Here is a 14,424-nt window from a genome sequence, read left to right as displayed (position 1 = left end):
TGAAACATAACACTGCGCCTGCTCGCCATGCTTCGGGCTTGGTGCCTCCTTACACTCGACACACTATTTTATTCTCCCACCAAGCCCTTGTGGATGGTAGGGCATGAAATACCACCTGTTGGCACAGGTCGGTTCCAAAAAAATGTGAAAAACCTCATGTCAAACTTTTGACTGTCGATCTTCCTCATGTCGACCTAATGACCTAGTGACCATATCCCAGTAAATTCTATGAAATCAAATTTCTGCACGTGCGCTCACAGACAGAAAGACAGGCGCACACACACACTTCCAAGTTAACAGTAGTTAAGATAACAGTAGTTAACTACCGACAATAGTTCCGTATAGTCTGTATACCACACATTAAAATATCGGGTACTTGTTTCCTAGCACGGCGCCTATCATATGTCATCCCATACCACTAATTAAGGTATGCGATGGGACCCGATTTTCGGGTCCTAAGAGCCGCACTGTACAATTTTAATATTGCGTCGCATCGCATGCCATTACAATGGCATGCGATGCGATTTGTAATTGTACAGGCACCCGGATGGGTGATTACCATGTTAAATGCACCCCTATTGTTAACGCCACCCCCACTATCAATGGCAACCTGAAGCGTGGCGAGTGCAGCGGTACAAGTCCTCCAACCTTTTCATACCCCCACTATCCACGTCGGCGTGGAGTTGACTTTATATAGTGTGGCGAGCGCAGCGAACCCCGTGAGGGGACGCAGATTACATGTGAAGTAATCCGCGTCCCCTCCCCACGCTTCGGGCTCAGTGGCTCACCACACTATATAAAATCAACTCCACGCCGACGTGGATAGTGGGGGTATGAAAAGGTCGGAAGATGCGTACCGCTGCGTTTGCCACGCTTCGGGTTGGCGTTCGTAGTGGGGGTGGCGATGCGATCAAAACGATGGCATAAGATGAAAATCGTGGGCGCTGTGCTAGGAAACAAGTTACAAATATTGTGATCTATTCTTTTCTATTACCTACTGAATTGGACTGCAGAAAATGGGCCTGATGCACTAAGCTTCAAAAGTGATAAAATGGTCAGTGATAAACAACCAACCAATCAGCTCCTGTCTGACATTTTTCAAACACAGTCCGTGACATGCAAAGTAGATGCTGATTGGCTGGCTGTTTAGCACTCTCCATTTTATCACTTTTTAAGCTTAGTGCATCTGGCTCAATGTAATTTTAATAATAATAGGCACAAAGTTTGATTGCTAATGACTAACTCCTATGTAGCTTAGCATTACTTATGGTTCATGTAAGGAGAATAAAAATAGACAATTCACTGACTGTTCCCATCTTCAGTGAAGTAATCTGTTCTATACATTTGTAATCCTCGTACACATCACCTGCCGGTCAATTAAGGGAAACAGACAGTGTCAAGAAATGAAGAATACAAAGTTAATGCCTCTGGACACCATCTGGAAAGCAAGTACTGTACCCACAGCTAATTAGTGAGCCAGCCAGGGAAGTTTTTACATTAAAAAAGCGTGCACACCAACAAACAGATGAAAGATGAATATTCATTGTGGGCTGCTGAGGACTTGGGAATCAAGGATCAAAAATAAATCCAATCTACTTTCATTCGGAAAAACATCAAACAACTGGTCGGCGTCTTAGCATGTCTTTAGAAAATGGTCAAAGAGAATTAAAATGATAGTCATTTATTTACTTGACATACCTTCATAAGTTTGTAGTTAGTAAAAAAAGCAAAAAAAAAAAAAAAATTAAATTCAGCCAGTATCTTGCAGTCAGTGCAAGAAGACATATACACAACCTGTAGTTTAGTATGAAGCTGCCAGCACCCAAAGACCTGTGAATCTATTACATTTACAATGAGATTTTTCACATAGTTATATAGTAGTTGAGGTTGAAAAAAGATCTCCTGCAGTGGTTGACCCGGACAAGGTTACTGTCCTTCTCCCCCCCCCCCCCCCCCCCCCCCCCCATGCACCTTCCCTCTCTCTAGGGCTGCCATGCTCTCACTGCCTTGATTTCCTGTATGCAGTCTTAAGATGCATACACACTGTACAATTTTTTTGACCAATTTGGTTGAAAGACATTTCCATTTAACCCAGTGTCCTGGACGAAAGATGTTGACGAAAGATGTTGACGAAAGATATTGACGACAGGCGAACAACGAATGATGATGCGCATACCCACCAGTCGTTTATCAAGACTGTTAGTCAACTGTGCTTTCAGCTCAATTTGGATATCATTCAAAAAGAGCCTATAAACTGTAGCTAGATCTTTCCTCTGTCGTCAATATCTTTCATCAATATCTTTCGTCCAGGACACTGGGTTCAATGGAAATGTCTTTCAACCAAATTGGTCCAAAAAATTGTACAGTGTGTCTGCACCTTTACAGCATGTCACTCAGGAGGTAGATTTGGGCAAAACCATGAGCACTGCAGGTGGGGCAGATGTAACATGTGCAGAGAGTTAGATTTGTGTGAGGTATTTTGTTTCTGTGCAGGGTAAATACTGGCTGCATAATTTTTTACACTGCGATTTAGATTTCAGTTTCACAACACCCCACCCAAATTGAACTCTCTCTAACTTATTGCATCTGCCCCACCTGCAGTGCACATGGTTTTGCCCATTTTCCAAACAAATCTGTACTGCGATCAGATCTGAATAAGGGCCAAAGAGGGAGTTGACCCCCAAAACGGAAAGGCAGTTCACGGTAATTGAGCAATTGAAGGTCACTGTCCTAAAACCCCCTGATTCCAGCAGCGGCGGGTTGCTCATAGGCAGAAGTGTATCACTCTGACGTCTTGGAGAATCAGGGATAAAATGTGATAAAATGTCATTGTCCACATGAGAAATATAGTGCGTATGCTTGCTTCACACACATACAGTAAACACTCACAAGACAGGGACAGTTACACACAGATGCATTTACTTACAGTCTCTGTATCTGCTTTTCTATTCACCAGAGCATCCACTTTGACGTCAAGTTCAACCTGGATTTGATCTCTTCTTTTCAGCACTCCCTTAGGAAAAATTGAATTAAAGGTTATAAAATACTACATAAACAGTCCTGCCTGTTATATGGCTGTCCTCTATTTGTTACGCGGTATACAAAGTTACCACTCTTTGTGGTGTTGTGACACATTTCTTAACATGTCCCACATAATTGATTTTGTTTTTGTGACAAATCATTAATAAAAAACTAAAAATAAAGCCACAATCATAATTAAGTATATTTTGAAGTGGTCAACACTTAAGAGACTCGAGTCAAAATGAAAACATTGAAGAGTGTTAGTGAGTGTAAATGTAAAAGAGGAGCTGTCCAAGGAATAAATGTATTATAAAGCTGCTTGCATTATCCTCGCCAATTCCCAATTGTTCTCCCACAAGTAGACGATTGCTCAGGTGGGCAGATTATTTGCAAAGTATCTGGCTAAGGTCATGACACAAAACTAATTCAGATTGTTGTTCCAGATTTACTCAGATAGGATTGGGTGCCAATGACTAGGAAGGTCAACTTACACATGTCTTCATACACTATTGCTGAAGTCGTTCTCGGTGTGTCAAGTCCTATGCAACTTTTACTGAGCCTTTGACTGCATGTGCTCCTTAAATCGTTATTAAATCAGATTGCACTCACTAATTTTATATGCAACAATTTTGTATGTTTGTGTGATGGAATCGGAATATGTAAAATGCTACGATGTAGTATCTGCAGATTTTTAATACCATGTATCATTGGTGTGAAATGCACTCAGGTGCCCCACAGTCCAGTGTCGGTGTGCTTTCCACAACTCCATCCAACTTGGTGATGTCAGCCATGGAATCCCATGGCATTAAGCTCCCTCAGAACAGTATCTGTGCTTACATGGATGCCAGTGCATTTGGGAACTCTTCAGTTATGGAATCAGTAAAGCGCTGAAGACTTTCACACACCATGCGCCTCAGCAGTTGTTTGGACCGCTCATTAATTTTACATTGTCTTCCGCTTCGTGGCTGTGATGATGTTGTTCCTAAACACTTCCACTTTCTAATTATATAACATACAGTTGACCTTGGACCATTCAGCATGGATGATATATCATGAACAGTCTTATTGCAAAGTTGGCAACCTATCACAGTACCACGTGTGAAGTCCCTGAGCTCTTCAGAATGACCCATTTTGTATTACAAATGGTTGCAAATGGAGACTTCATGGCAACATGCTTAATTTAATACACCTGTGGTGACAGGTCTGATTGAAACCCCTGAATTCAATAATTGACAGGTGTGGCCAAATACATAAATAGTTCCATAGTTTAATACATAAATATATAGACAGACAGTCATAGGTGTTGTGTGTGTGTGTGTGTGTGTGGATAGATCTATCCATCTATCTATCTAAGGAATGCAGCCCTAGCAGTCCATAGAAGCTGGGGGGTATGCACATGTGTAGCACCTAGGCCAATACTGTACATGCACCTGTCCAGGGCCATGCACTGTACAAGTGCCGTGTCCGTGGCAGGGAGAGGGAGCTGCAGGTCGGTGTTGGGAGGTACTGGCATCGCAGTTAGAGAGATGTGGGGAAACAGAGGGGGAGATGGTCAGATATATATATATATACACACACACACACACACACACACACACACACACACACACGTATAGTGTATGTCTATCTGGATATATAGCCCATGTCTCATGTATTACTATACACTATACTAGTGATGGCTAACCTTGACACTGCACATGTTGTTCAACTACACATCCCAGCATGCTCTGCTACAGTTTTGCTATTTGGCCATGCTAAAACTGATGCAGGGCATGCTGGAATGTGTAGTTCGACAACAGCTGGAGTGTCAATGTTAGTCATCACTGCACTATACAGAAACAAATATTCATAATAACAAGTTCACTTTCATAGCCCAAACTGGTCAAATGATTTTTGTTTTAAATAGGGCAGCTATGAGAAAGTGCTCCCAGGCACAAAGTTGATCTGCTAATCGTGTTACTGCCATTGATTATATGATCCCTTGAGCAACATAAAATGTACATAATTAAACAGTACTTACAGACAGAGTTTCACTGTACAGGACATATTCATGAATAATTGGAATCAGATCACTCGAGAGATTAGAATTCAATACTTCAGTGAACTTGCAGCACTTGTCTATGCAGGTCGCCATCCCCTTCAAGGGTTCTACCAGATCTTCTTCTGATGCTGACCATAAGGTGTAGATAGGACCATATTCTTTTAACTCCTCATAATAGTCTGCATAGGAAGGAATGGAGATAGTGAGGAAGGCATTAAAAGGGTATGAGGTCCCTGGGTTGACAATGTCTAGCTCGACAGCCACTAATGACTAGGTTGGCACCTAAAGGTAACCATTAAAAGGTCATTAACAACCAAATTATATATATTATACAATATCTCCAGAATTTGCACTAAGCTGAGTCGGTCGCTTAATAACACTTGATCCCCTACTAGAGAGATCCAAAAGCCAATATCCAAACCAATAGTGTTATATAGCGCCCTGTATAATTATCAGGATACTTCCTGTCTTTCCTTTATAATACCATATTCACCATAAACAATTTCAAATATAAAACATTTATTTAAAACATTTAAAACAGAAATCTCATAACAAATCTTATGGAAGGTTTTTCTAATACAGGTGTGTTCTTTGGATTATGGATCACAATGGTTGTCAATGGTTACCCCCCAAACCCAATGTAATGTATCGAAGAGCCTCTAACTTAAAATCCATCTTGGCGCCCAGCAGACTTAAACCCATCACTGAGAACAAAGCTGTCAAAACCCACTTCTTAGTTAAAAAAGCAGGAGTGACATCATGCAATAAATGTATTTGTTGTAAGTTTTTGGAAAAGACCTCTTTTAACCACACTTTTGAAGATGTGCCGTATTTATACTATCAAAGATGCAGTCACATGCAATTCCGATCATATCATCTACATGATCACCTGTAGTTGTGGTTTAAGATATATCGGAAAAACCATTAGACAGGCAAAAATCCGAATTCAGGAACATATGCGGAACATTAAAAATAAAGTGAAAATTCATAGCTTACCGAGACACTATCTTGAGAAGCACAATTCAATGGTCACAAAAGAAAATTTCTCATTCACCATCCTGGAAAGAATTTCGCCTAACCCCAGAGGTGGTAACAGAGGACAAGATCTAATTAAGAAAGAAAGCTTCTGGATCTACACTCTGGACACTTTAAAACCTAAGGGCCTTAATGAGGGCATAGATGTAGTGGCCTTCATTTAGAGCCCATAGATCATAGATCAGATCCATGCCCGAAGCCCATCCCCATGGTCACCCCTCTGTTCTCTCTTCTCTTTCTGGCCTCTTAGTAATTATGTTCGAGGTTAAGATATATTTCTTCCCTATATATTATGTATATCGGTTATATCTGGTTATTTCTGAAATACTAATTATTATATATCCCTATAAAAGGGAAAAATGTATATATAGGTATTACAGTTTATGTTGTTTTTTTCTTTTATGTAAATGCCAGTTCAATCAAAACAGGTATCACTTAAATTTTTGATTTATTAGAATTTTTTCTTGTTCCCCCTTTTTTCAATATAAAAAAGGTCCCATAAATAATTATTAAAAAATTATTCTCCAGGATGATTTACCTTTCTACACTTTATAATTCCCCTTTATTTTTATATATAAACACTTCCATTTATTGAGGATAGCACTAATAGAGATAACTGTCGAATACTGTCATATTCACCCTGATTAAATATAGTCATTGTCCCCCACTTATATTTCACTCTCTTTACTATGATTGATATTATTTATCCAGATTGTGTATATATCACAGTCACACGGTATTTAGATTTATTAGGTTTTAGAGTAGTATGAGATCTTCCCATATTTAAATCGTCATTATTATGTAGTATACACATATCACCTACACTTACATATTACCCCATATGGGTTTCTGAATGGAACGCACAGTGTCACATCAGCACTCCCACTCTCCTTAAAACCATCCCCATTCTATATATAAATTATCCAATATGGCCGCCAAATGGAACGCACAGCGTTGTTTTTGCGTTCCATTACATCTTTAATATCGTCTGGTTCCTAGTTGTACAACTATTTACCATCGGCATTACTTATCTATTGCCTATTAATAGTATTCCACATAGAATACAGGCTCAAATTGTGTATACTATAAGGGCGCTATGTCATTTCCGCCCTTAACATTATGATCCACATAGAAAGTTATAAAGAATCCAAGATGGCCGCCAAATGGAACGCACAGCGCGCTGTTTGCGTTCCAGTACATTGCTGTTTATACAGCTCTACTCGTAGTCCATTTAGGCACTAGGAGCCGCTTAATGCATCATACGCCACTTTCACATAGAATACAGGCTTAGATCGCCTTCATATTGTGCATACTATAAGGACGTTATGCCATTTCCGCCCTTAACATTAGGATGCTCTGCTTCCACATAGGAAGTTATAAAGAATCCAAGATGGCCGCCAAATGGAACGCACAGCGTGCTGTTTGCGTTCCAGCATATTGAAAACGCTGTTTATACAGCTTAACTTGCAGTCCATTTAGGCACTAGGAGCCTCTTTGTACATTATACGTTACTTCCATTATACTTGGGAACTTGCTATACCTTACCTAGTAAGGTTTAAAAGCTTAATACCTTTAATTCCACCCCGGAAGTGATGTCATCACTAAAGCACTATATAAACCCACTTGATGCACAGAGCCATCACTCACTCTGGTGATACCCTGATGCTGGACACTTCCTGTAGATTTCTATGTAAGTAGTCTCTTTTTTGCTATGCACTTGTAGGCACTTTTCTTCCAAACTACCATATGGTAACAATACCCTTTTATTAGACACTTGTCTAATTTCCCCTCTTGTACTGAAAAATTCTATTTGAATTTCTTTTATAGTGAAATAATTTTGGGCTCTCCTGCTACTAGATTTGCTGGTAACACCTAGCCATACCTACTCTGGTGCCACGTCACCATTACCTACTCCTTGCGGCTCTATATGTAAGTCACTTATTTTAAGTTCCTCTACATACCTGCTGATTGAACAGGCATATCTCTCTGGACTGTATTATGATATTGACATCTAGCCCATTTCATTATCAGACTGGGATCAGATCCAATCATTACCTGATTTCACCTGTTGTGAGACCTATCAGTTGATGTACTTGCTGAGAACATTCCTTTAAATTGCTTGCTGGGATTCGTTACATTTTTCTGGTATGTTATGCCCTTTGTATACCATATGTACATTTTTTGTTGAATGGCTATACTCTTTATGCATTTGTATAAATTGTTTATATCTTATGATCGGTTACTGATGATACCATTATATATATATTCCTAATATGTCTCTATATAGAGTTTTTGAAATTCAACGGACCGTTATATGAAACTGTACCTTCAAACTTTATCGGTATAAAATTCTTATAGGTATGTACTTTCTGACTTAACCATCACATGGTGCTTCCGGAGTGGCTACAACCTCTCTCACCTTTCTCCATTTTAAATAAATTAAACCTTCTCGAGCTATTTCACTTACCTCATTATGGTCGTCTTTTTCCATCTCCCTGGATGTTCCTTCTTCCATTTTTTGGTCGTTCTCCTTTTCTCCATCTCCTCCTCCTGATCTCAATTCCTATTGTATTTCTCAACTGAGATTATACGTTGTGCTTGATTTTAATTGTGTTCTGCATTGTTACATATCTACAGTGTCTGCTGCCTATGTTTTCTGCCCCTGATGAAGTCAGGTTCTGACGAAACGCGTTGGGCTATTTCTTCGCAAACTTGAACATCATTTCATGTGAAATTATAAACGTCAGACATCGATTGTTGTATCAAGCAATATTTTATCATTGTTTGTTATGTATATGAATTTTATGCATTTGTAATACCCTGTAAAGGGATTTTGTACATTTTTATAATAAACGGTAAAAACCGGTACTTTTCTGTCTAAAAATTGGCTAGCGCCCTCTGGAAAACCTCCTTTCCTTCCATTTCTATTCTGGGTCTTGCCTAACAGAGGACCCCCCAGAGGTGCTGCTGCTACTTTCTCAAGCGCAGAAAGGGTTCCCCCACTCGTTATATATATATATATATATATATATATATATATATATATATATATATATATATATATATATATATATATATATATATATATATATCTCTATCTATCTATCTATCTATCTATCTATCTATATATATATATATATATATATATATATATTAGGGCGGAGTGAAAAAGTTGAAATTTAGATATTAAAAATCGGCTAGTGTGGAAAAGTTGTGACTTGACCGGAATAAGAAACGTGCAAATGCGTTTTGCTTTAAGTCAATATCTTCTGTTTCGGCAAGACACCTAAAGTTTAACTTTTTAGATGAAAATAACGAAACGTATAAAGAAGCTCTGATCTAGTTGAAATTATGTCAGGACGTCTTAGAGTGGTTCATTAATAAACTTTAGCATAGTAAAAAAAAAAAAAAAAAAGTATGAGCTTGTCCTACTGCAGTTACTGACTTTGGCGGGTGAAAAAAATCCCTGATAACGGACACCCGAAAGTGTTTTTTCTTTTTTTGAAGAGGATGCTCTGTAATTGTGACCACATATTTATATTATATATTCAAATAAATGTGCTTCGCAAATATTTATTTGTATACCCTCATGCCTCTTTTTGAATTGCCTCCATACAAATTACAGTAACGGCATCACTTTTGCTAGATTGGTTGTCTGGCTAAAAGGTCAACAGTGAGAAAACGGAAAAATCTCAAGCCTGCCTTGTGCCTTATGAAGATTATTAAAATATATTTTTTTATTGTTTTCTATGAACATTGCTCAAACATCTTAAACTGTAATCATTACTTTATTGCATACAACTTTACTGTGTTTATTTTCATAAAATGAATATTCAACATGGGCAGTATTCAATTAGTTGGGTACTGCAGTTGGTCAGAAAACATCAGTATCAGACTTTTTGGGTGGTTTTGAATCGACAATTAATTTTTTTTAGATTATTGGTGGAATTGCCACTAATCTGCATGCTTTTGTCAGAAATGGGCTTAAATTCGAAAAAATTTGGCCCGTTTCTGACAATCTCAATCCGACTTTAAAATAAATCGGATTGAAGAGATGAGGCGGGGAGGAATAGCAGCAGCAGCAGCCAAATCAGACAGTTGCATTTTGGCTCAAATCCGACAGTCTGATTTGTCACCATTATTGAATTGGTATGGTCGGTTCCATTCCAACAAATGCATGTCGGAATGGATCAGATTTAATTGAATGTACCCCATGGTATAAAATGTCTGAGGGCTCCCGATTACTAGAACTACTATAGTCCTCAACCTTGATCTTATCAGCACTTTCCTCCATTTTACATTGCTGAACTTTGCATTACCCACAGGTGCGCTTGGGCAAAATTGAAATCCAAAAACAGAATATGAGCTCTGGGGGGGGGGGCGGCGATATAGCTCATAGACAATATCATAGGTTAACAGTCATTCGGTCTCTCCAAAATGATGAGATGTAAAAGGTTGATACACCCCCCCCCCCAAAAGAAAATAAACAACACAGAAAATGTTGACAAATCAGCATGTAGACCAATTACTATACTGCAATGCTCTGGGCCAGGAGCCTCGCTTTTTCGACTGCTGCACTCAGCACACATTACTGCTCCCAATCATGTGAATAATAAACTATGAAAGTAAAAAAATTATAAAAAAATTAAAACTGTGAGAAATGCATGTTGACCTATTCATGTGTTGATCACTGCCACATTGACCTATTGCTTGTGTCAACCTTTTGGCAATGGTGACCATATGTATGTCGACCAATTGACTGGTGACCTACACATTTTATGTCAGCCACCCAGATACCAGCTGTAAGGTGGGTGCAATTTTTTTCTCCATTTTTGATTGACCTATAGATTGCGACAAGAATTACATAAATGGGAAGATTTTTTGGGAAATTTAGCCGGAACGGGAAAAAAAACATTTTAAAACAATGGGACAAGCAGATTTACTACAATTTGCAGCGCAGTCATCAATCAGCATTTTGCTGAGATATCTAGTAACCCACAGGTTGATAATGCCAACTAAAGATCATGTTTCAAAAATAACAAAACAGTAAAATACTCAATAAAATAACACATACACAATGTCACCTAAACTGTATCCTTAACCAATGAGGTGAAAACAATGTAACATTATAGAACAGAAAATTTAAATTTTAGGGAAAAAAACACTAGAAATCCTAGATTTATTAAATAACTTTTCTCTGGTGACTCTACCTGATAGATACAAAAAACTCACACAAAGAAGCCAAGAGAGAAAGATGAGGAATTGTATCTAAAGTCTACATTTAATTAAGTCCAAACTAATTGTGCCCACACACGGCAACTATTTCGCTCCTGGCAATTCTATCGCCATGCGCCGCTCCCTGACCGTCAGAGTACGATAGAATGGGGTCATGTGCCCCATTCTTTTGGAAGCCCCTACAGCCGTCTCCCGCCACTGTCCATCTCCCCCGCTCGCTCCCCACACCCTGCCTGTCTTTCTGAAGCAGAGACGGGCAGGGAAGCACCCGGACCCCGCCACTTTGCTGAGTGGGATGTGCGAGTGAGCTGCTCGTGCCCCCGTCCGCTGGTCACGCCTCCCACCAGTGCTATGGATATGTCTCGCTGATGGGCTGGCTCCATCTGTAGATGTGATTTTGCTTATGCAATGGGGGAAATTTGCTAAGATCGGAGATCTACTTTTATCTCATTTTGCACCTTCTAGAAGATAATAGATAGTATCTGATTGGTTGCCCATAGCAACATGTAAAATAGGACTACCATCTTCGTAAATTCCCACCAATGTGTGCTATGTCATTTGTACTGTACACATGGTGCGATTTGAACCACATATGATTTGAACTACACCTGATTTTCACTACGCTACAATAGTATTTTGCCCTGTAATATTAACTACGCAGGATCGCACATCGGCATCGCAAAGGCAAATACAAACAGTACAAATTGAATTAGACGTGATGAGATTTGAACTAAAATGATCAAAATGCACACGATAAATCGCACAGTGTGTAGGCACCATAAGACATAGCCTACTGTACATATTTCGCTGAAAGGAAATATTTTTATTTGTTCCCTACAACTGCTGAATATTAGACAATTGAATAGCCATGGATGCGCAAAGTTTTTTAAAAATAAGGTGAAAAAAGCACATGAGCAAGGGGGCCATGCTCACTAGAGTTTACAACCTATAGGAGAGGGGAAGACAGGCAGGGATGCCAACAGGGGGGTAACCCTGGGTACAGCTTTCCCAGACACCGGCCACTGAAGGGGCCCATGCAGCTGCCCACAGCCCCCGCAACCAGACTCCCCCACCCGGTGCCGGCAGCCAGGCACTCACGATACACAGTGCAGCCTGCAGAGCACCAAGCCTAGGACACAGAGGGGCTCAGCGCTCTGCAGGCTGCACTGTGCAGTGTGCACTCCGGACCTGACCGTGGAGGAACAAGAGGACGATGTCGCGACGCAGGTGATGGTAAGTAATCATAATGAGGATGGGGTAGGGGGAGGCTGGGTGCTGGCAGGCGGGGTCGGGCATGCATGGGGGCGGGGGAGGAGATATGGCGCTGTGCCGCTGGGGGCCCGGACTGTAGGTCAGTCCCGGGCCCCAACATTTCTATTGGCGGCCCTGCAGACAGGCAGTGATAGGACAAAGACAAAATACAATATGGAGCAGCTGCTTAGGATGAGAGTTGGAAGGCTTTAATAAAAGCAGGTATTCTGAGTCCTTTTGTAGAGGTTTAGATTCCAGTGTTCTGAGAGCAGTGCGGGAGAAGTCTTGGATTTAGTAATCCAAGTAATATGTATTTATTCATTCATTAAGACATTCTAAAGCATTACTGTACCTACCTTTCTCTTCTTTGCAAATTCTTTGTGATACTTTGTCTAACACATTTATTTTCTGGCTGAAAGCTTCAACGTATTCGCCTAACTCTGTGAACTCATCAGGACGATTTTTAACTCCTCTTACAGAAGAGGCTACAGCCTTGAGTGTCTGCCCCATCCTACTGAGGAGTCCAGGACCTTGTTTCTTGTGAGATGTCAGCTCCTGGTATGAAAAAGAGAGTGGATAACAGTTGTATTGTTTTGTGGCATCTCTGCAGTCTTTATTCAAGTAATGCAGAAGTGAAATACTCAATCCCATTTATTTTTCAGTTGAACTGTAGCAGAAAGTAGGACAAATGCAAAATACTAGATTCCTGGTTACATATTTAATGTTGACAGTTCTAAAAGAGTACAATGCGTTTTACTAAAATCATTTTTTTTTTAGATCAACCATATTAAATATTTAAAATTGTTCAAATAAACACAATAGTTTTGTAGCCTATTATTAGATACGAGTCAGAAAAATAAATGAATCCCAGATCTGAGCGCAAGACAAAGGGTTATGCTGCTTAGGTTGTGACAATGTTGGTGTTTTTGTCATTCACCAACAACAGAAAGGCAATTTTTGGGAAAAGTATTGTCCAACCATTAGCGCTACCCTTAGTTTTCTTAAGGTGCACACCACAATTTTACAAGAACAATAAATGAGGATACATGACCTAATGCATAGGTTCCCAGAAAATCAGTGGTCCACAGGACAATTGGCTTTGGACCTGAAACAATAAAAAATCGTCTCCAAACACCCTCAACCAAGAGATATTGGTGATTGGAGACAATACAGACAATAATTGGTGCAATATGTCTGATATAAACACAAAAGAATTTATTCCTAAAAATACACTCACAAACAAGAGCGGTATATAAAGCATAAAATGATCCCACAGGGAAAATGCTGCTGGGCTTATCCAAGTGTCCCTCCTTCTCACCCACAATGTTACCAGGGAGCAGGGGTTGGTCAAATCCAGATGCCGGCTCAGGATGCACCAACCTTGGAGAGGATGACAGCAGCAAGATCAACAGCGGTGGCTGTGTGAGCTGAAACTTAACGCGTTTCAGACTACTTGGTCCTTCATCAGAAGTGTGTTGCTAATGTGTCCTGAGTCCATATTTATACCCATATTCATTTGTAGTAATATCCGGTAACTCTGCACAGCTGAGTAAGGAGGTTCACGCCGCACTCCGTGTCTCAGCGTATCCCGGAAGCAGAAGTGCGTCATCTGACGCTCCCGGAAGTCCTTTGCGGCCCATTCATGCGTTCCACAGCTCCGTGGAATTTTAAATTATAACATTAATGAATTCATTACTTGTAATTCTCAAAACATTGTATATGTCATTGAATGCTCGTGCCTACTTTATATAGGTAAAACAACAAGGAACTTGAAAGTTAGTTTGGCAGAGCACATATATAATATAAGAAAAGGTGTGGAAACGCACTCCGTTTTGTCACAT

At 39.9% G+C, this 14,424-nt stretch overlaps 1 protein-coding gene across 1 annotated transcript in view; it reads right to left on the bottom strand.

Moving 5' to 3' along the window:
• Positions 1 to 14,424, bottom strand: part of SNX7 (sorting nexin 7) — a 109,981-nt gene that overhangs the window by 25,115 nt on the left and 70,442 nt on the right. Inside the window, exons 5-7 of the mRNA XM_083157060.1 lie at positions 12,940 to 13,138; positions 5,042 to 5,241; positions 2,927 to 3,013 (exon numbers count right to left, since the gene is read on the bottom strand). Of these exons, the coding sequence (XP_083013186.1) occupies positions 2,927 to 3,013; positions 5,042 to 5,241; positions 12,940 to 13,138 (486 nt within the window). The remainder of the gene's footprint in view (positions 1 to 2,926; positions 3,014 to 5,041; positions 5,242 to 12,939; positions 13,139 to 14,424) is intronic.

The sequence above is a fragment of the Crinia signifera genome, chromosome 8 (genome assembly GCF_055691185.1).
Source record: "Crinia signifera chromosome 8, ASM5569118v1, whole genome shotgun sequence".
Lineage (NCBI taxonomy): Eukaryota > Metazoa > Chordata > Amphibia > Anura > Myobatrachidae > Crinia > Crinia signifera.
Note: the sequence above shows the minus strand (reverse complement) of the source record. Positions and strands in the feature narration are given on the sequence as shown.